Source organism: Camelina sativa, chromosome 9, assembly GCF_000633955.1.
Source record: "Camelina sativa cultivar DH55 chromosome 9, Cs, whole genome shotgun sequence".
Classification (NCBI taxonomy): Eukaryota; Viridiplantae; Streptophyta; class Magnoliopsida; order Brassicales; family Brassicaceae; genus Camelina; species Camelina sativa.
Window position 1 is genome coordinate 30,509,166 of NC_025693.1, and position 25,877 is coordinate 30,535,042.

At 35.5% G+C, this 25,877-nt stretch overlaps 6 protein-coding genes and 2 long non-coding RNA genes across 13 annotated transcripts in view; 7 read left to right on the plus strand and 1 right to left on the minus strand.

Moving 5' to 3' along the window:
* LOC104713233 (thaumatin-like protein 1b) overlaps positions 1 to 461 on the plus strand; it is a 2,746-nt gene extending 2,285 nt beyond the window's left edge. The window contains exon 4 of the mRNA XM_010430317.2: positions 5 to 461. The gene's annotated coding sequence lies outside the window, so the exon portion shown is untranslated. The remainder of the gene's footprint in view (positions 1 to 4) is intronic.
* On the plus strand, positions 618 to 2,043 carry LOC104713232. Its single transcript, XM_010430316.2, has one exon. It carries the CDS (start codon positions 1,310 to 1,312, stop codon positions 1,706 to 1,708), a length of 399 nt encoding a protein of 132 aa, XP_010428618.1. The 5' UTR covers positions 618 to 1,309; the 3' UTR covers positions 1,709 to 2,043.
* On the minus strand, positions 2,829 to 6,375 carry LOC104713234 (receptor protein kinase CLAVATA1-like). Its single transcript, XM_010430318.2, has 2 exons — positions 3,499 to 6,375; positions 2,829 to 3,380 (listed from the first exon to the last, which is right to left on the minus strand). Exons 1-2 carry the CDS (start codon positions 6,125 to 6,127, stop codon positions 3,028 to 3,030), a joined length of 2,982 nt encoding a protein of 993 aa, XP_010428620.1. The 5' UTR covers positions 6,128 to 6,375; the 3' UTR covers positions 2,829 to 3,027.
* Positions 8,565 to 10,253, plus strand: LOC109124585 (subtilisin-like protease SBT3.5). Of its 6 annotated transcripts, none has more exons than XM_010430321.2 (6): positions 8,567 to 8,792; positions 9,084 to 9,255; positions 9,347 to 9,427; positions 9,514 to 9,591; positions 9,757 to 9,838; positions 10,031 to 10,253. In XM_010430321.2, exons 2-6 carry the CDS (start codon positions 9,246 to 9,248, stop codon positions 10,062 to 10,064), a joined length of 285 nt encoding a protein of 94 aa, XP_010428623.1. In that variant the 5' UTR covers positions 8,567 to 8,792; positions 9,084 to 9,245; the 3' UTR covers positions 10,065 to 10,253. The 6 variants fall into 6 exon arrangements, 2 of the variants coding, with proteins under 2 accessions (XP_010428623.1, XP_010428622.1); XM_010430320.2 differs by having other exon boundaries at positions 8,568 to 8,792; positions 9,158 to 9,255; XR_755587.2 differs by having other exon boundaries at positions 8,573 to 8,792; positions 9,158 to 9,255; positions 9,509 to 9,591.
* LOC104713237 (defensin-like protein 4) lies at positions 15,007 to 15,565 on the plus strand. The gene is made up of 2 exons (XM_019230159.1): positions 15,007 to 15,135; positions 15,231 to 15,565. Exons 1-2 carry the CDS (start codon positions 15,012 to 15,014, stop codon positions 15,407 to 15,409), a joined length of 303 nt encoding a protein of 100 aa, XP_019085704.1. The 5' UTR covers positions 15,007 to 15,011; the 3' UTR covers positions 15,410 to 15,565.
* On the plus strand, positions 18,815 to 19,487 carry LOC104713238. The gene is made up of 2 exons (XR_002033407.1): positions 18,815 to 19,038; positions 19,159 to 19,487. It is a non-coding gene; the product is annotated as an uncharacterized LOC104713238 (long non-coding RNA).
* LOC104713239 lies at positions 20,810 to 22,800 on the plus strand. Its single transcript, XR_002033406.1, has 3 exons — positions 20,810 to 21,318; positions 21,445 to 22,332; positions 22,439 to 22,800. It is a non-coding gene; the product is annotated as an uncharacterized LOC104713239 (long non-coding RNA).
* Positions 24,182 to 24,767, plus strand: LOC104713240 (defensin-like protein 4). The gene is made up of 2 exons (XM_010430325.1): positions 24,182 to 24,312; positions 24,405 to 24,767. The coding sequence occupies exons 1-2, from the start codon at positions 24,249 to 24,251 to the stop codon at positions 24,581 to 24,583; spliced, it is 243 nt and encodes an 80-aa protein (XP_010428627.1). The 5' UTR covers positions 24,182 to 24,248; the 3' UTR covers positions 24,584 to 24,767.

Sequence of the window (25,877 nt, forward strand, 5' to 3'; positions counted from 1 at the left end):
AACCTTTTTTTTTTTTTTTTTTGTCACCCGCGTAAAACACTGAATCAGGACGTTGTGGGCCATCACTCACTAAAAAAGCCTTATCTCGTTCCGGCCCATGTGAACCTTTTCTTACATCAGAACGACGTCGGATTGAGTCAGAGCTGACGCAAAAAAGCCCGTTCCTTACCTGGAATGAACAGAAGCAAGTAAACCCTTCACGGGAGGATTCTTATTTTTGGGTGAGAATACACGTGGGCTGCTTGCTGGTTGAGGAGTTCATAAAAAGATGGGAATGTTAAAATTTGTAAGGTCAGAATATTTGTTTGATTTTTAATATAAATTAGGCTTAGAGAAGAATATTATTATTATTATGTACACTAATATAGGTGGGGGAATATTTCATTTGTTTGTTATCTGGTGCTGCGTTGGCCATTCGGAACCATGAAATGAATAAAATACTACTACTAGTACTACATACATTTCTTGGTCTTGTCTCAACCGCTATATTTAATAATAATTTGACTTTACAAAACGCATATGATAGCCATAAGAAATTCTCAATTATTATTACATTTTTCAAAAGTGATTTGTGGTGGTAGCCACTAGCTGAAAAAGATTAGAGAACAGATAATATTAATTAAGTGTGAGTTGATGATGATGATGCCTTTGATTTATTAGTGGGAGTGAACCTATAAATAAAAACCAAGTGTCTAATTTCACTGCATTTGATTTGACAAAAATATCATAATAAGAATAAAGCCATCATGGAATATGAAGACACATTGCCTTCATCTCTATCTCATACTAGTTAGGAAAACACTATTCTCATTAGAAGAAAGCTTAAAAGATCAAAGATGGGTCTACAATTGGAGCCTATTAATAGGCCCATTACAAACCATTTTGAAGCCCACGATTAAGTTTTGACCACAGGAAACAAAGAAAGAGTCTGATGACAGTGACATGCGTGAATGATGAATGAATGTCATACACACCCATAATTGTAGTGCGTGCGTGGCATGGCGAGTTTCACCAAACCAGAAGATACGGTGTCGTTTTTATGCACGAGGGTTAAAGGGTATCAGCAAACTCTTCTCACACTAGCCATAGAAAAAGAGAAGAAAATATCTCAACAAGGGTATATTAGTAAAAAATATTCATTCCCTACATTGAAACAAAAGGATTACGCCAATTCGAGTTTTCAACATCAACCACAATTTCGCTTTTTCTCTCCTTCCTTCTTCTCTCTCACTTTCTGTTAAAGCTTCCCAACGAAGAAGAAGCGGTGGCTAAAATTTAACGGTGACGGAGGAGAAATTTCGTAATCTAAATGTGTCTCATGGCGTTATCCGACGCGGTTCTCGGGAATCTCGCGACGATCTACGTGGCGGTGATTATAGCGATTAAGGCTTACGGATTGATTACAGGGAAGAGTTTCAGCGCTGGATTTGTCGTCGTTGTTTCGATTACGGCGGTTGGTGTTTTGTTGGCGGTTACGCTGGCTTGGGATGTGTCTCGTAGAGCAGCGGAGGCGGTGTCGAGGTATAATCGTGTTGGTGTTGAGGAGGATCTTAGTCGTCACCACCGTCATCATGAAGACGGTGGTGGTGGTGGTGGTGGTGGGAGTAGTTGTAAAGGAGGGATTTGCTGGCACGGTGTTGCGGTTAGGTCACCTGCTTCACAAGTTCGATTTAGGCTTCCGCAGCACATTCCCTACGGCGCTTTCTGAGTACATATACTTTTAATCTTTTCCCTTTCTGTTTTTTGTTTTGTTCCTTTGGTTAAAAAAAAAAGTTTGCTGGTGAAGTAGGTGATAACATGTATTAGGTATAGATCTCGTGTATCATAGATGATGAGGAATAAGGTGTTGTTGTTCTTGTTACTCTGAGGTTCTTTTGTTTGTTTGTTTTTTGTATTGATATATATATATATATATATTTGTAAAATTTGATAGTGATATGATGATACATGTTTCTTGTTTCTAATATAATGGATATTGAATCAAGTGTTGTATTGGTATTTGCCATATGAACTGAATGAAGCATATGAAAACCTTTTGATCTACAGTGAATGTATTATACATATGCTTGCTTCTTATTAGTGTAAGAAAATGATATTGTGTTTGCCTTGATGAATTATAACCCGAGATGCAATGAAGAATGTTTTGTGACCTGACAGTAGAGTGGATCTTTCTTGGATTCTATGTTGTCACTCTGTGTGTGTCTGGAGGTAAGAGTCTACCTCTGCTAGTGAAATGCAATCCATCACTTCCATTTCTTTTATGTATTTGCCATGAATGGAGGGAAGAGATTTGTATACAGTTGGCTTTACAGGATCATCCTCGATCTTTAGCATGTTTGTCTGCTCTTGTGGATAATACATATTATACGGGTTGCGTTCTGTTGTTAATGAACTTAACGCTGTCACCCTTCTTTGTTTTTTTGGTATCTGTGGATTTTTCGATTCCTAGTTTATTTGTGTTTTTAATTTCCAAATATCTCGCTTCATCAGTTTTGCTTGATGAGTAGAAACTACAATGTTATAACCCTGAGGTGAGTCTCTTAGCTCGTATAAATGTGCTTGCATTGGTACAATTAACATCTTAGAGAGGTGAGAAGGGAGTGGGCACCAAGAGCTCAATACAAAAAAAAACTAGTCATTTATCTAGATGCAGAGTAATTCTCTTTATGAACCTGATAAGAGTAACTTACTAGATAAGTTTCATCTTTTGGTTCTGTGCCATGTGCAGGTAAATACTTTGTAGGAATTGTGAAGAGTGCAACATGACACCATGTTGGAAGCTAACAGAAACATGAGTTTAGACAGGACCCTAATTCAAAGGTCGAAGCTCTCACAATCATTTATTTTATACACTTTGAAAGAAGATTTGGTTTAAAACCATTAGAGTAGATAAAGAACACATAAGAGGTAATATACAAATTGAAACACAACAAATATACAAGCCGAAAGTACTTAAAACCATAAACAAGAACACCCAAAAAAATTATCGCCACATTACACATCTTATTTTCATTTATCTTGCTTGGGTCAGAACGCGATCAAGTTAGCCACGGATTTAGGAGGGTTAGTGAGCATGTGCACAACCTCCCTCATCGTAGGCCTCGTCGCGGCTTCATCCTCTACACACATCATTGCAATCTTAAACACATGAACCACACTGGTCAACGTATAACCAGTCAACCTCGAGTCAACGATAGCAACAACAATAGCAGCATCCGACGGCTGAGATATCTCTTCTTCCGTGTTCCTCACCCACCTAACTATATCGACTCCTTCTCCAAATTCACCAACCGGTTTCTTCCCGGCTATTAGCTCCAATAAAACCACTCCAAAACTATACACATCACTCTTCTCGTCCACTTTCAAGGTATATGCATACTCTGTCAAACAAAACAAACGGCGCATTAGGAGGGCATATTTTGTAATAAATACGTTATAATATATAACATCTTGGTTCGTACTAATGTTATCGATATGTCACAATCCGAATAAACTAACCTGGGGCGATGTATCCATAAGAGCCAGCAATTGAAGACATACACTCAGAAGCAGCACCGTCCACCAAGAACTTAGCAAGCCCAAAATCAGCAACATGGGCTTCAAAATCAGAGTCCAAAAGAATGTTATTGGACTTCACATCTCTGTGCAAGATCAACGGTGAACAGTCATGGTGAAGATAACACAAGCCTTTCGCTGCTTCCACGGCTACTCTATGTCTCGTCTCCCATTGGAGGTGACCACCTTTAGATCCATGCAAAAGCTCTCCAAGGCTTCCATTAGGCATGTACTCATAGAGAAGCAAGTTCGTGTCCTTGTTCGCTACGTAACCGAGAAGCCTCACGATGTGACGGTGTCGAATCCTTCCCAAAGTTTGAATCTCCGCCGTGAATCCATGATCGCTCCTCCCTGTGCCACGACCAACGAGTCGTTTGATCGCGACGTCAACGTTGTTTGGCATAGATCCACGGTAAACGATTCCAGCTCCGCCTTTGCCGATTATATTCTCTTCTTTCAAACACTCGAGTACGTCTTCGGATTTGAAATCGAGTTTCTGGAAGGCGGTTAGCTTCCAGGCGAGAGATTTCTGGTTCTTCTTCTTGTTCATCTGACGAATCGCTACGCTGATTAGGATCAACGCCGTGATCGCTGCGATAACCGTGATTACGATCCTTGACGGTGAGAACAACGCCGTGGGGTTGCGATCGGAGGTTTGTCCTGGCCGTGTTGGACATGAGACGTGGTGAGGTAAACAGAGGTAAGTGTTTCCGGCGAAAGAAGTGTCGTTGAACACCATGAATTGACCACCTAGTGGTACTCTTCCTGAGAGATCGTTGAAAGAGAGATCTAGCGTTGTTAGACTCGTCATGTTTCCGATTCCGGTTGGGATTGAACCGGTTAGTTGATTACCGGAGAGATTAAGTGTACCGAGGTTAATCACGTTGTTGATCTCTTTAGGTATCTCTCCGTTGATTCGGTTACGGCTGAGATCGACGGAGATTAAAGTAGTGCAGCGCGAGATTGAATCTGGGATAACGCCGGTGATGTTGTTCGCACTTGTGTTGATCTTCGATAGATGCTTCAACTCGAAGATCTCTCTCGGGATGCTGCCGCGGAATCGGTTCCGATCTAAGAAGAGAGTCTGCAAATTAGGGAAATTACCGATCGCCGGAGGAATCTCGCCGGAGAACCAGTTGTTAGAGAGGTAAATCTGGTCGGCAACAGCGCCGGACATCTTCGTCGGAAGTTCGCCGGAGAAGATATTATCGGTGAGTTCGATAATCGTTACTAGCGGTAGATTGAAAAGCCCCGCCGGTACAGTTCCGTTGAGTAGATTCTTGACGATTCTGATTTTGTTTAACGATTTGCATTTACCAAGCTCTTCTGGGATTGGACCGAAGAAGAAGTTGTTAGAGAGTATTAACATCTCCAGTTTCTCGCCTCTGCATAAATCCATGGGGATGAGTCCGGTGAGGTGGTTGTAAGAGACGTCGAGCTTTTTCAGATTCCCGTTCCGTCCAAGATTTGCCGGTAACTGTAAGGTGAAGTTGTTCTCCCAGACTTCGAAGACTTGTAGTTTTGGTAACTCTCCGATGAACTCTGGTATTGGACCGTAGAGGTTGTTTCTGAAGAGGTTGATGAGAGTGATGTTTCCGAGGTCGATGAAGCTTTGAGGTATTTCTCCGGTTAACTGGTTGATTGATAAATCGAGAGATTTGAGGCTGATTAAACCGGAGAGTTCTGGTGGAATGTGTCCGGTTAAGTTGTTGATGTGAAGGAACAGAGTGTGTAAATGTTTCAGATTGCTTAAACTCGTTGGGATCTCTCCGGTGAGTGTACAACTCGCCATGTCGAGGATCTGAAGGTTTGTTAAACCACCGAACTCCGGGGGAACACCACCGGTGTAGCTGTTGAAGTATCCGACATACATTTCTCTCAAGTTCTTGAGGCGAGATAGAAACGCCGGAGATTTACCGGAGAGTCCTGCTCCGTTGAGTCCGAGATACTCTAGGCTTTGGATATCTCCGTAACTCTCGGGAATCTCGCCGGTGAAGAAGTTTCCACCGAGAGAGAGATGTTTGAGGTTCTTGAGCTTTGCAATCTCCAGTGGTAACGTACCGGTGAAATTGTTGTTGTAAGCGTCAAGAACTTCAAGATCAACCATGGCTATAACAATCTCTCCAGGGAAGCTTCCGCTGAGGTTAACATTGTTGGAGATATTCAAAACCTTGAGTGAAGTTAGACTCTTCATCTCCAATGGTAATTCACCGGTGAAATTGTTGGCAGCTAACGTTAGATTCACCAGACGGTTTAACATCCCAATCTCCGGTGAGATTTTTCCGAACAAAGGAGTAAAGGAGACGTTGAGAGAGATGACACGTGCTTCGCCGTCACATGAAACGCCTGTGAAAGAGCAGTGAGCTGCCGGAGAAGGTGAGTGAATCCAGTCGTGGAGACCGTCGCCGTTAGGACCAATCATAGAGGATTTGAGAGTGAGAAGAACATCCATGTCAGTAGTGTAAGCTAATAAGCATGGTGAGAAGAATAGAAAGAAGAAAGAGATAACGTAAAGCTGAGTAGTATACAGATGCAGAAACAGAAGATGAGTCTTCAAAAGTCTCATCGCCATGTTTTTTTTTTTTTTTTTAAGATGTCCTCTCAGAGAGAGAGAGAGAGAGAATAATAAGTTAGCGTGAGTGTTATGCGATAGGACACAGAGAGATGAACAATGGCATATTATGAAGAAGAAGATGAAATAGAGAATCGAAGTGGTACTGTTCTAAATACCCCCAAGACTTTCTTCAAAGAGAGAATAAATCCTCTTATGTGACTTTATACATAGAAATTATTATTATATAAAAATAATGCGCCAAATTATAAACCCTTTTTAGTGTATTTTGTTCTTCTAGGAATGATCTTGTATAAGTTTTTTTTGTTATGGTTACTGTCTACCAATCAGATTATTTGAATAGAAATTATACGATTTTACGAACATATAAGTGAAGGCAAGTACAATTCAAGCTACTAGAGAACATTTGCAGGCAAGATTACGAACTACAACTTGTGGTCAAACATACATGTCAGTTTTCTCACTTTTCTTTAATAACCGAGTGATCCAGTTATATTGCTGAGAATTTGTAGTACAAATTTGGTGACTATTTTAACCCAAAAAAATCCACTGGAAAATGTGTAAAATTAGGATTATTTACACTTCAAAAGGCACTTTTTACTTTTTTTTTTTTTTTTTNTTTTTGGGTAGCCGCCACTAGTACTACTACTACTAACACTTTAGACATGGAAGAAAGGGAACGTCGTCGTTTCTTCTTCACTGTAAAAGTCTTTCTGATTCTGACACAACTCTTTTTTTTTTTGGCTTCTAATCAGAATTTTAAAAAGATAAAAAATTAACGACGATTATTTTAAACATTTAACGGGAGAAGAAACGGTAGAGATATACACTGACGGCGTTGATCCGACCGTTAATAAATGCGACAGACAAGAAGAGGACTCTTAACGTTAAGTTCTCTAGAGAGAGAGAGAGAGAGAGAGAGAGCCTGTGGTTGTTGTTGGTTTCTTCTTTCTTCTGAGTCGCCGTCTTGTCAACGGCATCCGACGGCGTTTTTTTGTGTGTGGCTGATCGTTTCGTCACGTGATGGGAAATAAGAGGGAATAAGAAGAAGACAAAAAAGAGGAGTAAATGGGCTTTAATTAGAAGTAGGGCCTATATTTCTAATTGGCCCGTATAGAAAGCTTGTCTGTGTCCTTTTCCTAAAGAGACAAAAATTTATGAAGAGTCAACGCTCTTCATTTGGATCTGTCTTCCCCGTTCATACAACTTAACGCACACTCAACTCACCGGTTCAGTATACAATAGACCCCTTCTGTGATCAACGGTCGGTCCCCACGCTACTATGTTCATATTGTTTTTTACTCTTCTATCCAAACTCATGCTCCTGTTTCGTATTATTTCAGTGGTTCGATTAAAAAAAGTATAATATATTCGTTTTGTTGGTGCATGTCACCACCACAAGATTGATCCTACCATATTCAAATATCTAACGATTAAATAATAAAATTGTGAATTATTGGTCTGCGTTTATAGGAGCAAAGCCGTATTGTTCTTGTCGAATATATATCTTCATCCCGCTAACCAATTTTTTTTTTAATATATTGATTAAAAATATCAGGTGCTTTAAGCAACAACAAAAGGGACTTTGATATTTTTTAAGAAGTGGGTTGACATATGTCTAGACACATACACTTGAGGGGAACCAATATGTTCTATATTATTTGCAGTATATATATTGGTATAAAGGTCCTTCCTAAATGGCAGCGAATTTCACATTTTATACTAATCTTTTTTGCATTCTCTTTTAGAGATATTATCTTATGATAAACACTAGATTTAAGAAAGTAAACGCTGAAATATATTATACTTAAAAGTTTAAAACAACAAATATGTATGTGCTTTTTCACGTGTCTATGTTAGACGAATATATTAACCGGTTTAAGTAGAGATTGAAAAATCAGATCAACCGGTACACACAACCTTGAAACCAGTGAGATGTCAATTTGTGATGAAGAAGAGAAGCATCTCTTCAATGATTCGCTGAAAATGCCCAAAACTCAAATGAACTTTGGGAATAAAGCTTTAGGTTCTCTTCAAGTAGAAAAGGAGCTCTTTTTAGTTTTTAGTAAGTGGGAAATTTTATTTTCGTAGAAAGGAATCTCGAAACTTTTTTATGGATTATTATTTTCTGATAATACATATATAGGAGAATAAATTCTTTTACGACATAGCTAAGATGGGGGACATTTATCACCCAAATATCATTCCATTCTAATCATAAAAAATGACTCACGGTTATTGACCTAATTGGAATTGTTAAAAATAAAGGAACACGATTAGGTCGTAGAACTGTAGCACTACAAGAAACGCGTCGGTTAACGTCGGTATATTAAAGTCAATTAGTAAACCGACGTTAAACTTTCAATTAGAAAGGATTTTTGCGTCGCTTTAGAAACCGACTTAAACCGATAGTTGTTTTGCGTCATTTATCTAAAAACTAAAAACCAATTTATAAGTTTTCGATTACACGCCGACAAAAAAAAAAAAAAGTTTTCGATTACACTTCTGATCTCTTCCATTTACGAGTTCTTAGCTTCTCGTCGCTGTGGAGTTCCGATATCTTTTCTGATCCAAGCTCAGAGGCGTAGAAGCATATCTTAATCGATGATCTGTGTAACGGATTGAGACAAACAAGCATCCTAACTCATCGAATCCACCAAATCAGGTATTGATTCTAACTTGGAACATGATCGGAGATATTCGCCGTTAGGTTATCGGAAATTTAGATGGAGAATCGTGATAGTTTGATACGGGAAGTTGAAATCTCAGTGTTTGAAAGCATCGATCCTTTTAGTTTATAGATTTTTCAGAATTGATCAATAGGAGAAATTATGATTGGTTTCATTGAGTTTCAAAGTAGAAGAACTAGTATAGAGGAACTGGCGGAGATGAAAATTCATGGATTTACCTGAGTTTAAGAAAAGATTAATTGGTTGCTCGATTTGCTCTTGATTAGACAATGTCAATTCAGAAGAGAAAAAGATGGAAACATCTATACAATAGATTGAATGCTCTTGCTTGCTCATATAGCTTCCTAAAAGATTGAAGAAACACAACAACTTTTTTCATGCCTCATGGAATGAGGAATTTTAGATCATCAGTTTGATGATGGATTTGAATGTTGCAAGGTAAATATATCTTATTTTATCAAACAACAAAACTAAATACTAATAATAGGCCATGACCAGATTTTACTTGTGTTGTGATAATCTCATATAGTGTTTTTGGGTGAGAAGCAACATGATATCCTGAGTTTGTCACAGAATCTCATCAACAGATGTTGTCATCCCTTATTGGAAGGTACAAAGCTAGCTATTTGATTAGTACTTGACGCTGTTTTATGTCTCAAGCTTTTACCAAAGGTTTTATCTTGTGTCATAGTAAAGCACATGAATCAATGATGTACAGTTACCAACATAGCTTCCAGGCTTTGCTTACCGAGTCACAATTCAAGAAAACTGCTGGTATGTACTTACAAGCTCACTTTATATATAATCTAACACTAAGGGATTGACATAGAACATACTATGTAAAGTAGTGCAGGTACTTTGAAATTATCTCTTGTTAAGGTCTATTTATTTATCTGATCTCATACATCGAATCTGATAATCCTCTGTTTCTTTGTGTAGAGTGGGCACTTTTGGTATGGAGAGAAAAGACAAATTGTTCAACCCTCTTTGTCCAAGATTTCTCTAGCTCCCAGAATCTAAGGTACATTCTTATTGCCTTATAAATGGCATGAAATCAAGCTCCCTCCTTTAACTGTTTTTTTTATTTATTTCATTGTGTGTGATTCTCTCGGCACAGTTAGATATATGTATGCTTAATGTGTGCTCTGGTTTAAAGCAATTATTGTAGGATGCACAAAGACTAACTACGAAAATCTATGATTATTGTGTTTAGGGGCTTTTACACACACTTCTCTGCTCATTGCTGAAAGGATGTATATTCTACAGGAGGACCTTTTGAAAGTTTTGAAGATACTTACGAGCAAAAGAAAAGGCTTTGAAGATTATAGATAAAAATTGTGGATAATATTTTTACAAAAGAAACATTTAGATGTTTTTGTGTAAAATTTATACGTTTGATTAATAGAAATTTAATATGGTCTACTATGGTTTCTACTTTCAAAGTTTTCGTTGACTACTAATTTTTTTTATATTTAGTAAATAATAGTCAGAAAATTTAACAATAAAGAACTGAAATCACCACAATACGTTTATATAACCGACGTAAGCATTAACGTCAATGAATAACCGACGTTAATATTTATAAAACCGACGGTAAATTTCTGACGTTAAACATAGCGTCACTTGCTAAACTGATGCAAAAAAATTTAACGTCGAAGCTTGTTAAGTGGTTTGAAAACCGACGTTATATTATTCAAGTCAGTCATTAACCGACGCTATACATTAAAAAAACCGACGTTAAAAGCCTTTTTTTTTGTAGTGTAGAAGCTTAGTTTCACATGTTTGATTTTCACAAGAATTTTGGATTTTCACTTGCGATGGTACATTTTGCATCTTATGCTTCTTCAAAATTATTTATTTTATAATAGCATCGTCTCATACAATTTGATTGAAGCATATATCTTGAAACTGTTTAGAAAGATAGTGACCTATTTCATATATATATATATATATTTTATATATATATATATATATTTTATATCATAAAGTTTATTATACAGATGCACCAATTGCACACACAAAAAATGGGTCATACTCCATATACTACTGTCTCCTCCTTCTAGAAAACATGTATACACAAAGTCTACTAAACCAATAATAAATTAGCATAAGTATAATAATTTTACTTGTGTTCTGCTTGTTTCACATATAATAAATACTATTCACTAATTATATTCACATTATCACATATAAGTATATAACGCACTAATTATTTTTATTACTTGGGATAATAAACCTTTGATTTTTTTTTTAAGTAATAATTAAAAGAAGAAATATAGAGAGAAATGATAAAATAAGATATATATAGGTCATATAGTCTTGTCAATCAAGTTATGATAAAAACGACAAGGCTACAAAAGTAGTAGCAGAAGAAGTAGAAGAAGAAGATGATGATAGTGAAGACAAAGTTGTGTCATAAGTGGTCTTACACTATCTTCTGTCTTGGAAACTGGTGATTGCCTAATGGCCTGCTGGGCTTTTGCTTCAATCACTACCGAATCCTCTGTCTATATTGGCAGCTTTAATCCCAGATCTATTCAACTCATGCAATGATTTTGGACGAAGAAACTTCTCAAATCCCAAATGACCCCTTAAATCACTTTTCACTTTTTGTTTCCATCGTACGTCTTGGATTTTAACATTTTAGATCTTATGAAAAGGAATAAGCAAGTAACATAACATAACTTAAATCAGAAATTAGTTTTTTCTTTTTTCCTATCCAGTCCCCTCTGTTTGTAATAACAACACCTATTTGTTCATCAACTATTCAACTCGTCAAGTATTATTGTTTTCAAACTTTTTATAAAAAATGTACTAATCTTTAAAAGTGTCCAGGTACAAGGAAATAGAAAAGTACAGTTGTAATTCTTATCAGAAAAAACTACGGGGGTGTATTGAACTTTATATATTAGGAGATTTTGGAGTATTTTTAAAATCACCTGTTATTCAACTAATGATTTTTAAAAATCTTCCAAAATCTTTTTTATTGAACTTGACATTTATTAAAATCATTCTAAATCATTCACAATCTCTTGTTATTCAATTAAAAATTTATAAATTTCACTTCAAATCTACTGTTATTCAAAATTTCATAATACTTTAGAATTTTTTTTATGAAAACGATTCTAGGAGATTTCATAGCTTATTTTAGTTGAAAAAATGAGTTATAAAATCACACCTCTAGAGGTGAAACTTTGAAAGATTTATCAAGAAAAAAACAAATTGTGTTCGGGCAGAAAAAAAATATTGTGTCACAAACAAACTGCAGAAATATAACTTTGATTCTGCAACATACCTCAATCAATAGTAATATGATCGATTCTCGGATTCTGGGACTTCCTGGGAAATCAAAATCATCTAGATTGGGAAGAGAGAGAAAGGTTCTGTGATGGTTCGATGTGTCTGAAGTACAACTTTCATGGTCTCCTTTAAAATCAACGAAGTGTGAAGCACCAATCTTATAGGACGAACTCGAGCGAGTACCCGTCAACTTCCTACTAGCCATGTACAATTTTAATTGATGGATGAAATTGTATGTATAGGATGAACTCTTACCTCTCAGCATTATAATATCAAATTCCCAAAATCAGTTTGTCATCGGTAAAAGTTTTAAAATTTGCTATAAGCTGGTCATAAAAGTGCATCAATGCTCTTAAAACAACTAACTTTTGCTACAGATTCCACATCAAAGCCGTAGTTAGTTGCATTGTTTGAGATAAGAGATGATCACCAAGTAACAACAATAAGGACTCCGACAAAGCACAATCAAGTTGAATCTTCATTGGCGTGTCTCTCTCTCTCATTAATCTAATCCTCTTTTAAACATAACAACATCGGTCGAACATGAAATTGTTATCGAACACGAGATTGTTATCGAACACGCGGACATGTTTTGGTGGGCTATGTTTGTCCATGTGATGATCAGGATCACATGGTGGTGTTTCTTTGATACATCATCGCTAATACTGTTATGATCGGAGTACGTAGAGACATGGTGATGATTGTGGTTCTTATTTATGTCGTCGTCAAACCTGTCAAAGTGGTGGTTTCAGACGCCGGAGGAAGGTGGTTAGGTCGTTGATTGAACACCGGTGAGTTCCAGGGCAAATCGATGAGAAGTTGAGAAAGCATCCATCATCGTCATGTGAGTTTTATGCTAGGATCGGGGCCATGGGTTGGTTGAGATTTTGTTAGGCAAATTTTCCTTTTTTATGTTGTTTTGAAGTATTCTAAAATCACCCAAAGTTTAATAAAATTTCACCAAATCACAAATAGAAAATTCTAACAAATAACCAAAATCCCCTAAAACAACACTCAAATCTCTTAAAATTCTAAAATATTAAAATCCCACCAAATCACCTAAAATATTAAGTTCAATACACCCTCCTACAATTTCAGACACTTGATGATTTACAAATAAAAAATGTGTAATTAACTGATATAACTAATCTTTATAGATTTTGGCTTTATTTGTTGGGTCGATGTACGGCTTGGATATATACATAGTCCACCAGACTCTACGTTACGAGTAGTTAATTGGCCCTTGGGCCTTCAATTACGTTGGTGATTAACATTCACTTACCCATTAGAAACATTGGATCAGTGGACCCATTAACCCAAAGACCCAACCCGGTTATTTTCTTGCCATTCAAGCAAATAAGATGTTCAAATATAATGGACAGTGGCCAACGGGACAGATGGAATGCAACATGCATCATGGTTGATTCCTCCACATGTTCTTTTCAAACGCTGTTTCGAAACATTAAACCATCTAATCATCTTGAGATTCTTGACCAAGTCATATTTAACCAGCAGCTTAGCTAGGTTAACATTAGCTAGAGAGGGCATATCCAGTAAGATCTTGACCATCATCAACTTTGAATTGTCACCATCTTATCATCTATAATTAGCTACTTGCGTGTTAATATTGTATACCCGAAGACGGTATATGTTTACTTTGTGGGGTTATAACACATTTATTATACGTTGACAAGTAAATTACTAACCACCATTTCATTACAAACAGAGTTGGATCTCAGGTTTGTTTCGTCACACACTATGCACTGAAAACAACGTAGTAGTAGTGATCATGGCTAAATTTGTTTCCATCACCACCCTTCTTTTCGTTGCTCTTGGTTGTCTTTGCTACTCTTGGTTATAATGATCTAATCATCAGATGCCTGATAAAATGGCAAATTAAGATTTATATGACAGTAATTTAATAATAACAATAATCAACCTTTGAATTATATATGCAAAAACATCAACTATATGGTGGAAGCGCAGCCGCACAAGTTGTGCGAGAGGCCAAGTGCCAATTAGGACATGGTCAGGAAATATCAACGCTGCAGGCCTTCCCCAATCATCTAGTGTCTCTCTTCCTTCCTATGTTACTAAATTTATAAATGTGACAAAATAGTAGCCAAACGTTATAGTTCAAGGCAGTTTTGTCCGACTGAAATAATGTTTAGCGAAAATTCGCTACAAACTTGCAGCAAAGGATTGGTAACTTTATATTTATATAATAAAAATAAAAATTGGTAAGCTGCAATAAGATAATATAATTTAATTGTGCGTTATTTCTCTTATAAAACTTTAGACTGAATAAAAAGTGATCAAATATCAAATTTTTTAAAATTATTTTAATGTTATGATGACCAAATAACAATGTAATCGATCAAAATTTGGATTAAGACCCAAAAAAGGACATGTTAAAGAATCTTAGCAACAACTTGCACAGACGATAGACCGGGGACATCTCTTATTGTAGTATCGAGGGTACTGTTGTTGGTCTTGTGAATCAAGCATGAGAGAGTTAAGTAAGTCGAAAATGGAAACGCCAAGAATGTGATGAGCTTTAAACATGGCATGCATCGGTTCTTTTCCAACTCTCGTTCGAAATATAGAGTTTAATCTTCATGACCAAGACCAACCAAGTCAAATATATTAACCAGCCACCCAAGTGAACAGTATAGCACTGACTCGAACCCGAAGGATCTGCTTAGGTTACATTAGATAGAGAGGCACAATCATATATATGTGGTTGAGAAAACAGCTATCAACTCTAAACTAGTCAAACATCTTATCTTCTATTGTTTACTAGAAGACAATATGTGATTCATTTGTGGGGTGTTACACATTTTAAAAAGACGAAAAGTAAAAGACTGAACTCACTATAAATAGAAGTTCATACTATGCTTATTTTCTCACGATACACATACATTGAAACCAAAGTAGTAATCATTAATAATCACATGGCTAAGTTCTCTCCCATCGTCTCCCTTCTCTTCGTTGCTCTTGTCCTCTTTGCTTCTCTTGGTGAGTAATGATCTAATCATATACATGGTAAAATAAGTTATCAATTTGTTTTTCCGTTTAAATATTTGTTTGATAATGATTATGTATATATATAGAAGGACCAACAAAGGTTGAAGCTCAAAAGTTGTGCAAAAAGAATAGTGGGACATGGTCAGGAGTTTGTGGAAACAATAATGCATGCAAGAATCAGTGCATTAATCTTGAAGGAGCACGTCATGGTTCTTGCAACTATGTCTTCCCATATCACAGATGTATCTGTTACTTCCCATGTTAATCAACCAAAAACTCCATGGTTCGTAAGTGTGTGTGTATTTTACATAAATAAGTCTCTGCCACTCTATGAGTGACTTAATGACATGTGTCCTGGTATTGTTACTATGTAAACTTCTATCGTTTCTTATAATAATATAAATCTTTACGTATTAGAACTGTTCTTCTTGTTCTTGTCCATTTATATTTGCTTCGAACACATCCTTATTGGGACAACAGAAAGCATCCAGCCTAGAAGTATACATAACATCATAACATATAAAAAGAAAGTGGCTTACTTGGCTTATCAACTCTAGAAACAAAAAAGGAAAAGTGATGGTGCATTCAGGAGCGAATTGTTGTCTTACTATTCAGAATGGACATAAATATATATATATATATATATATATATATATATATATGTCATCCTCCAACTTTTGTATCATGATCTCCGACAAGACTATGAATTGGCCGGTGAAAAGACGGATGCTATGAAGAAAAAAACTCATCATTTATAAAATTGGTTCTGTAGTAAATTGGTTGATGAAACCCATGATCCGATATTGCAATTTGAGACCTAGAAAAATCTTTTCCTTAGAGTGGTCTGTAGTACACCGATTGAGTTACAGCAGAATTCATCAAAGTATACTGAAGTCCTAATTTCCTCTTCTATTTATATACTCATACAATAAAGGTTGCAAATCTTTCACAAATCACCACGACTTTGTAACTATGACTTAATGAAGATTTTATTCTTCTTGAGTCTGCCCAATTGGACAATTAATGTAGCACTAGCTAAGCCAAACCAGTCGCTTAGGTTACATACTTATATTAGATAGATCAAGCAGCGTTCCAAAGCATAAATAGGTGGAGAAGAACCAATCATCTACGAACCATGATATATTATTATATGCATGGAAGTATGTGTCTAAAGTTTCCTTTTCATTAGTTTATTCTGATACCTTGAATAATAACCATTTATAGAAGCACCAAATATGGTGGAAACACAAAATTTGTGTATATGAGGAACAATTGTGGGACGTGGTCATGAGTTTGTGGAAGCTATAATACATGCTACAGACAGTACATTAATTTTGAAGGATCTTGCACTTGTTTCCATGTTACTACTAGTATATAGCTTCTCATATCACATGTTCTACTTACTTCCATGCATGTTAATCAATGTTACATAAAATAACGATTTTTTTTTTCTCTTTCAAGAAAAGAAGAAGAAGATATTTTAATCAAAATAAGTATATGTGTCATTTCTACGTATGACCGATCATGTTGCTTAATTTACGATATTGTTTGGTTCATGTTTTCTTTTTCTTAAGTACAACTGGAAAATTCGAAAAGGACAAAGATTTGTTCTTTCTAAACTTTATTTGATTTTATATATGCATAATTGTTTAAAAGAATCTTTGACATCGAATATACTTTTAAAATAAAATCATCTCATAGCGTACAAATATTAATTTCTAATATTTTTTCATGACATGCAAGTGTCATAATGGTAACAAACAGAGGAGGAATCGGACAGACTAATTAATATTAGGACTCATAATTTATGAGGAAAGTAATGGAATTAGCATCGATATAATTATTTATTATTAAATTTATAGAAACTTAGCGATTGGTATTTGTATGTCGGATGTAAATACAAATTTCAATATTAGACTTTTTAATTGTATTACATATTTGATTCAAGCTATATTGAACTAAAATTATTAAAATAAGATTTTATATTCGGAGAGATTATCTACATAATTACATTTATAGTTACAAATTCAATTAAATACTTTGTAATAACTTATACGTAAAGTTTATAATTGTTATAACTTATACGTAAACTTCGGCTTAAATTATTATAAAAATATGGCGAGTTCACAATTCCCTGTCCTGGCATCCTTGCATCTATTCAAATACTGGCAGTCGCTCCATACTAAAGCAGCTCACCAAAGCATCATCATTGGGCTTTGAGCCTTCAGGCGCTTGACGGCTATCCACATCCACTTTAGTTGGAGAGAAGAAGATCATAGACTGGTTTTACTTGTGACTCAAGCGAATCAGAGATTTCTAAATCTCAAATAGAAAATTCAAGAATATAATGGACAACGGGATGGCCTGCATCCAGATGCATGCAATCATGGTTCGTATCCTTTACATGTCCAGATATTTCTTTCAAGCTCATATTCGAGGCATTGAACCATTCAATCATCATGAGATTTTTTCTTGACCGAGCCAAATTAGGTTGCAGCCTAAGTGCCTAACAAGTGGTTGAATAAAGCCAGCTATCGTTTTACAAAAAAAATTAAAACCAGCTATCGACTGTTCAGCAACTCGTCTTTCTATTATTAACTTGCGTGTTTAATAAATTGTCTCCTAGAAGACGGTGTTTAATTTGTAGGGCTAGTACATTTATTATTCTTTGACAAGTTGTAAAATACTAACCCACCACCACCATTATTATAAACATTGTTTTTTTTTTTAATTATAGAAAACGTCATAAACCCGAGTTTGATCATACACTTGTTTCCTCATGTTAACTCAATTACTCAAGTCCAAGTAATAATAATAGTCATGGTAAGTTTGCTGTCAGTTCCATCATCACCTTCTCTTCACTGCCCTTATCCTCGTTGCTATTATTTTTCGCTATTCTTGGTGAGTATTGATCTTATCATATACTATTATGCATAGTAAATTGACAGCTTTTTTTTTTTTTTTTTAAAGAAGAAAATTCAAATAACGATCATAATCAACCTTGAGTTGTATATGCAGAAATATCAGCAATATGATATCACAGAAGTTGTGCCAGAGGCCAATTGGGACATGATAGAAGAATTGTATTAAAGTGCATTGGACTTGAGGGAGCACGATATGGATTTTGCATCGCTGCCTTGATGCGGTTAACAAGTGTCTTTGCTCATTCCCACGTGAATATACCAAAGATCTAACATAAAATAAGCCTGATGTTGGATTTGTAATAACTAATAAATATATGAGTTTTGATTGTTAAAAACTTATGAATATCTCTCTACATGAAGTCTTTAACTATAATTGCCTTTTAATTATAGTTTTGAGGCTAATTGACAAAAGTAATCAAACCTTTCATAAATTGTACTACACCTATATGTGTCCAATGTCTCGACAAGGTTTTAAATATCTCGGTTCTTAACTTTACACATGGCCTGCATCGGAGTTATTTAACGTTTTTTCAACTATTGCATCAGATTTTTTCGAAGAAAGTGAATTTTTTTTTTGACCAAGTCAAATATATTAACCAGAATGTAGCATATATTGACTCCAAGCATCTCCTTAGGTTACATTAGATAGAGAGGCAAAACCCGATACGTGATATGTGATTGCGAAATAAGCCATGGACTAGTCAACATCTTGTATTATTAGCTACTTGCGTGTTAATGTTTCCTACCGGAAGATGGTGTGTACGTGGTTAATTTGTAAGGTTACCACACTATTGCACGATGACCAGAAAACGACCGACACACCACCATTTCGTTCTATTTAAAGTTTGAACTTATGCTTCTTTCCTTACTTCACACTCATACATCGGAAACAAAAAAATCATAGTCATGGCTAAGTTTGCTTCCATCTTCTCTCTTCTCTTTGCTATTCTTGTTTTCTTTGCTGCACTCGGTGAGTAATTATCTTATCATATGCATGGCAAAATGAGGTTATAAGTTTTTATTTTTCTATAAGATTTATTCGATAATAGTTAGTGATAATTATTAACCTTGAGGTATATAATACCTGTAGAAGCACAAACAATGGTGGAAGCTGCACAGAAGCTGTGTGAGAGGCCAAGTATTGGGACTGCACGAGGAATTTGTAGTGTCAGTAATTTTCCGTGCAAGGATCATTGCATCCGAGTTGAGAAAGCACCACATGGATCTTGCCAATTTACATTCCCAGTTCATAAGTGTAACTGTTACTTTCCATGTTAATAGACTACAATATTTTAATGCTTAATATTATGCGTTTAATTCACATAAAATAAGTCTGTATCACTCCATGAGTGCGCTTTATGACATATATATACCAGTTATGATTATGTTGAATTCTTATAATAGTGTAAATTTTATACTCTTGCCCATATTATACTAATCATGCCACACGAACATCATTTGCAATAAGGACTGATAACTTCTCTATAATATATAAGTCAAAGCATTCATCAAGAAAGAGGAACACAAACATCATCTCCAAACTAAAAAAAAAGTTAGAAACAAAAAGTGGTGGTGCTTTGAAACTTTTATTCGAAGCTTTGAACCGTTTAATCATTTTGAGATTCTTGACCCAGTCAAACTACCCAGTTTCTTAGGGTGCATTTAATAGAGAGAGAGAGTCTAATATATGGTTGAAAAAACAGCCATCGACTTACTATCAACATGCATGTTAAAATTTTCTACTGGAAGATGGTGTGTATGTGGTTAATTTGTGAGGTTAACACACTATTGTCCGCTGACAAGAAACGACAGACACACCACCATTTCGTTATGTTTAAAGTTTGAACTTAATTATGCTTCTTTCCTTACACTTCACTCTCATACATCATATAGTCATGGCTAAGTTTGCTTCCATTTTCTCTCTTCTCTTTGCTATTCTTCTTTTATATACAAATGGAATCAAACTTAGCCATGACTATATGAGTATAAATCGTCAATTGACCCCTATGGATTAAAAAAAAAAAATTACTTGTATTTTTATCAGAAAAATCATGAATCATTTAATGAATTTATACACGAATAGTAACGATTTTTTTGTATAAGGTATTCAGGACGCTTTGAGAAGGGTTCAGACTTCCATATTTATATCTTTTTCACCAGAGTTTTTTTCATAAATGTAAGTAGTAATAATATAAGAAAAATGAAAACAAAGGAAATGGGTGCCATGACGATGAAACAAAAACATAAAATTAAGTTTCATGTAAAATTGAAATACGGGAGATTTAAATTAATCTCAAATCAAAACCAGTTATGGACAGTGGAGCGAGCTTTACAAATTAATGGTTAGCATGAGTGTCGCCAGATGCATCGGTTTATCTTTAACGAACTTCTTTCCAAACATTGAACCGTTTAAACTACTTCTTGACCGAGTCAAATTAACTAGCCGCCCATGTGAAGGATGTGACACTTGACTCCAAGCCAAAGCAGCCACTTAAGTTACAAAGATAGCGATGCAACCCATCCATAGGGAAAGATATGTGGTGGAGAAACCAGCCGTCAACAATGAATAGACCAGAATGTTATCTTTGATATTTTTATACTAGAAGAAGCTAGCTTAGTGTTTAATTTGTGGGGTTACAGTCCGTGATTATACGATGCACAAATAGAAGACTAGCTCACCATCATTTCATTATAAATAGAGGTTAATCTAAACCTTATTTCATCACACAAGACATACATACATACATTGAAAACAAAATCTATATAATAATAACATGGCCTGCATCGGAGTTATTTAACGTTTTTTCAACTATTGCATCAGATTTTTTCGAAGAAAATGAATTTAGTTTTTTTTTTGACCAAGTCAAATATATTAACCAGAATGTAGCATTAACTCCAAGCATCTCCTTAGGTTACATTAGATAGAGAGGCAAAACCCGATACGTGATTCCGAAATAAGCCATGGACTAGTCAACATCTTTTATGTATTATTAGCTACTTGCGTGTTAATGTTTCCTACTGGAAGATGGTGTGTACAGTGTACGTGGTTAATTTGTAAGGTTACCACACTATTGCACGATGACCAGAAAACGACCGACACACCACCATTTCGTTCTATTTAAAGTTTGAACTTATGCTTCTTTAATTTCTTCACACTCATACATCGGAAACAAAGAAATCATAGTTATGGCTAAGTTTGCTTCCATCTTCTCTCTTCTCTTTGCTATTCTTGTTTTCTTTGCTGCACTCGGTGAGTACTTATCTTATCATCATATGCATGGCAAAATGAGGTTATAAGTTTTACTTTATGTATTAAGATATTTATTCGATAATAGTTAGTAATAGTTATTAACCTTGAGGTATATAATACCTGTAGAAGCACCAACAATGGTGGAAGCACAGAAGCTGTGTGAGAGGCCAAGTATTGGGACTGCGCGAGGAATTTGTAGTGTCAGTAATTTTCCGTGCAGGGATCATTGCATCCGAGTTGAGAAAGTACCACAAGGATATTGCAAATTTGGATTCCCAATTAACAAGTGTCTCTGTATCTTTCCATGTTAATAGACTACAATATTTTGATGCTTAATATTATGCGTTTAATTCACATAAATATGTCCGTCTCACTCTATGAGTGAGCTTATGACATGTGCCAGAGATGATTATGTTGGTTTCTTATAATAGTATAAATTTTATACTCTTGCCCATATTATACTATTCATGCCACACGAACATCATTCGCAATAAGGACTCATAACTTCTCTATAATATATAAGTTAGAGCATTCACACAAAACAAAAATGTCAGAAACAAAAACTGGTGGTGCTTTGAAACTTTGATTCGAAGCTTTGAACCGCTTAATCATTTTGAGATTCTTGACCAAGTCAAATTAACCAGTTTCTTAGGGTACATTTGATACAGAGATAGTCTAATATATGGTTGAAAAAACAGCCATCGACTTATTTATCAACATGCGTGTCAACATCTTATATGTATTATTAGCTACTTGCGTACGTGTTAATGTTTTCTACTGGAAGATGGTGTGTACGTGGTTAATTTGTGAGGTTAACACACAATTGTACGCTGACAAGAAAACGACAGACACACCACCATTTCGTTATATTTAAAGTTTGAACTTATGCTTCTTTGTTCTTTCCATACACTTCACACTCATACATCGGAAACAAAGTAATCATAGTCATCATGGCTAAGTTTGCTTCCATTTTCTCTCTTCTCTTTGCTATTCTTCTTTTCTTTGCTGCACTTGGTGAGTAAATATTATCTTATAATATGCATGCCAAAATGAGGTTATAAATTTTTCTTTTATAAAATTACGATTTAATCGACATTAACCTTGAGGTATATACATGTAGAAGCACCAACAATGGTGGAGGCACAGAAGCTGTGTGGGAGGCCAAGTACTGGGACTATGCGAGGAATTTGTAATTTTAGTAATTTTGCGTGCAGGGATCATTGCATCCGAGTTGAGGGAGCAAAACATGGATCTTGCAACGTTGCCTTCCCAGTTAACAAGTGTTCCTGTTTCTTCCCATGTTAATCGACTAGAAATTTGTGACGGTTAATTGTGTAATTCACTTATTCACATAAAATAAGTCTTGTCTCATTCCATGAGTGAGCTTATGACATGTACCAGATATGATTATGTTGGTTTCTTATAATATTATAAACTTGTACGCATACCGTTGCCCATATTAAATTGTTCATGTCACACGAACATCATTTGTAGACTTGCAGTAAGGACTGAGAACTTCTCTAATAAGGGCACATAATAAAGAATTTGAACGTAATCAAGAGGAACACAATATCATCTCCAGTTTAATGAAAAGATGGTTTACTTTGGCGATTATTCAACTAAATAAAAAAATAAAAGTAAGAAACAAAAAAATGGTGGTGCTTTCAAACTCTGAGTTGAAGCTTTGAACCATTTAATCATCTTGAGATTCTTGACCTAGTCAGATTAACCAGTTTATTAGGTTACATTTGATAGAGATATAGTCTAATATGTGGTTGAAAAACCAGCCATCAACAACTGTTCAACAACTTATCTTTATGTTATTATCTACTTGCGTGTTAATTATATTGTCTACTATGTATGTGTTTAATTTGTGGGGACAAGTAAAACACTAAGTCCCCATTATTTCATTACAAATATAGTTTGATCTTAGGCTTCCTATCAGGCTACACATATATACATTGAACTAAAGTAGTAATAGTCATCATGGTTTTTGCTTCCATCATCACCATTCTATTTGCTGCTTTTTTCATCTTTGGTGCTCTTGGTGAGTAATGATCTTATGATAATTATGCATGGCAAAATGGCAACTTAATTAGAATTTATTTGACAACACATATATATTACTAATAAGTTAATAGCGAATTCTTTATAAAAGAATTAACTAATCTTGAGTTATGAATGCAGAAGAACAAAAGATGGTGGATGGTGGAAGCGCAGAAGTTGTGCCAAAAGAGAAGTGGGTGATGGTCATGAAATAGTTTAAACAACATTGTGTTCAAGAGTAAATGCATAGTTGGGGGAGCAAGACATGGATCTTGCAACGCTGTCTTTGTTTCTTCGCATCTTAATGTACCAAAACTCTTGGTGCTTTATTGTGTGTTGGGTATTATACGCAGATTAGCCCAGTCCTAAGTAAGTGTAACACATCTGTTCATGTTCATGAGATTTAAATTAATCTCAAATCAAAACCAGTTATCGACAATGGAACGAGATTTTACAAATTATCCGCATCAGTATCGACAGATGCATCGGTTCATATTTCACGAACTTCTTTCCAAACATTGAACCGTTTAAACTACTTCTTGACCGAGTCAAATTAACTAGCCGCCCATGTGAACGATGTGACACTTGACTCCAAGCCAAAGCAGCCACTTAAGTTACAAAGATAACGATGCAACCCATCCATAGGGAAAGATATGTGGTGGAGAAACCAGCTGTCAACAATGAATAGACCAGAATGTTATCTTTGATATTTCTACTAGAAGACGCTTAGTGTTTTATTTGTGGGGTTACGGTCCGTGATTATACGATGCACAAATCGAAGACTAGTTCACCATCATTTCATTATAAATAGAGGTTAATCTAAACCTTATTTCATCACACAACACATACATACATACTTTGAAAACAAAATAGTGATAATCATCATGGCTAAGTTTGCTTCCATCATCACCCTTATCTTTGCTGCTCTTGTTCTCTTTGCTGCTTTCGGTGAGTAAATGATCTTATCATATGAATGAAAATTGTGTGTTTAAATGTTAGTTTCAATTATTTTGATAACTAACCTTGAGAGATATATGCAGAGGCACCGTCAATGGTGGAAGCACAGAAGTTGTGCGAGAGGCCAAGTGGAACCTGGTCAGGAGTTTGTGGAAACAATAACGCTTGCAAGAATCAGTGCATTAATCTTGAAGGAGCACGTCATGGTTCTTGCAACTATGTCTTCCCCTATCACAGATGTATCTGTTACTTCCCATGTTAATCTCCCAAAACCCAAATATCTTTGGTGCTTAAACACGTGTGTATTTTACATAAAATAAGTCTGTGTTACTCTATGAGTGACTTTATGACATGCATGCAAGTTTATGTTTGAATGTTTAGTTGGACTTTGTTGTTATAATACTCATATAAATGTAATATGTACGACGTAAGACTGTTTCTTTCTATTTCGTATTTGTCTCTACAGCAGGCGACACCCCAACAGGACCACTAATTTTTATTTATCGAAGACATAAAAACAGAGAAACACACGACCATTAAATGACCTACGAATATGCATGTCAAAAACAAATTTATCATTTATATAAAAAGAATCTAGGACGTCACGTTTTATCACTATAGCCAGGTGAAACCCCCAATTTAATAGTTTGATCAGGCTACCAAATTCATGCATGGTGGAGAAATGAAATATTGATTGAGAGTGAATGACGGGGAAAAAGATCCAAATGTTTTACGGAAAAATTCAGAAAACTCAGGATTATGGATTTAATAGTTTGATTAGATTAATTCCTTAAAGAATTACCGAAAAATTCATGCATGGTGGTGAATTAGTCTTTATTTTTAGGCTTTTTCATTAATCCTTTTACGATTTTTTTTACAGTTATTTTGCCAATTCCTTTGTTAACGAATTTACAATTTATACCTAGCTAATTTAACTAATTAATCCACCAAATTTTGATGAATTTCATCGTTTATTTCTTTAATTAATCACCCTGAACTAGAGGCTCCAATTAGCCCTTTAGGTTCAGACCATTACGGGCAATTAAAGGTTAATTTAGGTCTTGTATATTCCCGTTTCGGTTTTCAGTTTAGCCTATTACGGCCTATTACGTTCAAGGGTCAGGCTATGACCAACACTTGTTTGGTTATCCATAGCCGACTAATAAGCTAATGTATGGTTAAAGGTGTTTCTAGGTCTTAATGGCGGAAATCTCGTGAGAACGGTTTCTTGTTCTGCAAACTTGGCGGAACAATACTAGCTGTTCCTGAGATCAACCAAACCATGTCGATATACACTTACCCTATCTGTGAAAATATCTGACATATCAAAATACTCGTGTAACTATGGCTTAGTTAAGATCTTATTTCTCTTGAGTCTTGACCACACATCAGTAGATTAAGCAGCCGCCTATGTAAACGATGTATCATTAGGTCAAAGCCAAAGCAGCCATTTAGATATTTGGAAAATATATGGTGGAGAAACCAGTAGCTATCAACGTACTATATATGCATAAGTGAAGATCTTATCTGTTAATATTAGCTACTAGAAGACACTG